At 38.4% G+C, this 1,314-nt stretch overlaps 1 protein-coding gene across 1 annotated transcript in view; it reads right to left on the reverse strand.

Annotated features, from left to right (window-relative positions):
* Positions 1-1,314, reverse strand: part of TTLL7 (tubulin tyrosine ligase like 7) — a 127,603-nt gene that overhangs the window by 7,319 nt on the left and 118,970 nt on the right. The window contains exon 20 of the mRNA XM_017499803.2: positions 967-1,140. Within this exon, the coding sequence (XP_017355292.1) occupies positions 967-1,140 (174 nt within the window). The remainder of the gene's footprint in view (positions 1-966; positions 1,141-1,314) is intronic.

Below are 1,314 nucleotides of genomic sequence, written 5' to 3' on the forward strand. Positions count from 1 at the left end.
TTTTTGTTTGTTTGTTTTGAAATGGAGTTTCGCTCTTGTTGCCCAGGCTGAAGTGCTGGAGTGCAATGCTGTGATCTCAGCCCATCACAACCTCAATCACTGCCTCCTGGGTGCAAGCAATTCTCCTGCCTCAGCCTCCCAAGTAACTGGGATTATAGGCATGCACCACCATGCCCAGACTGCCTCGGCCTCCCAAAGTGCTGGAATTACAGGCATGAGCCACCATGCCCAGCCCTCATTGTTTATTTAACTATTCACTGACTTTTTTGACTCTCGCTTAGTTTTTCAATGTCATGGCTTAATTTCTTCTATCCTAAATAGCACTACATCTTACAAATACTAAAACTAAAGTTACATATTCATCTTTATTTTTAATGGGGAGTACAGTTGTCTTGAGAAATGCTAAAGGGTACTTTCTTTACTTTGTATTTTTGTAGCTTAAAAGCAATATTGTTTTTCATGTTCTTTGGAAAACTATTTCAACTGTTAATTTATGAAACTCATTTATCAAATAGCTTGACAAAATTTTACCTTCTACATATTTGGTAATGAAGGAAATAGCAGAAGTAAATTGAACAATAAAAATAAAACCAAAGGTATCTTCCCAACTGTAGTAGACTCAAGGATAAATGTTGAAATAACTCTATTGGAGAACAAAAGTTAAACATATTACCAAATTTTGGATGTTCTTGCTCTGCACTTTTGAACGTGAAAGTATATAAGTCAAATAACTTCATTTTCAAGTATGTTTTATCACCTTTATATTCGTGATTGCTGTCCTTGTTCAATCCCTTAAAGGTAAAGACTGTACTGATTAAAAATATTTTGTAGATAATAGCATGTATGAATTTTCAGTCTTTAGCTTTTTTCCTAGTCATATAAATAAAAAAGCACTCTCAATTTCAAACTGTGTTTTAGCATTACTTTATATAAAACTCTCAAGGGTTAGAGAATGTGAACAAGTACCTGGAATTACCCCAGTCAGGACCAATGCCTGAGAGTGATCCTCTTGTATCAGTTGCATATTTGTAAACCACTAGCAGGCACTGTTTACAAAGTTCCACCAGACGCTGGCAACACTGGAGCTGCAAAGGAGTCACCACCTCCGAGCTTTTATTGAATATACTCTCCCAAGAGGATCTGTTGGCATGGAAACAGACATGATCTCATTTTTTCTGTTAAAAATGACAACCAGGCCGGGCGCGGTGGCTCACGCCTGTAATCCCAGCACTTTGGGAGGCCGAGGCGGGTGGATCACGAGGTCAAGAGATCGAGACCATCCTGGTCAACATGGTGAAACCCCGTCTCTACTAA

This window comes from Cebus imitator, unplaced genomic scaffold (genome assembly GCF_001604975.1).
Source record: "Cebus imitator isolate Cc_AM_T3 unplaced genomic scaffold, Cebus_imitator-1.0 Scaffold261, whole genome shotgun sequence".
Taxonomy (NCBI): domain Eukaryota; kingdom Metazoa; phylum Chordata; class Mammalia; order Primates; family Cebidae; genus Cebus; species Cebus imitator.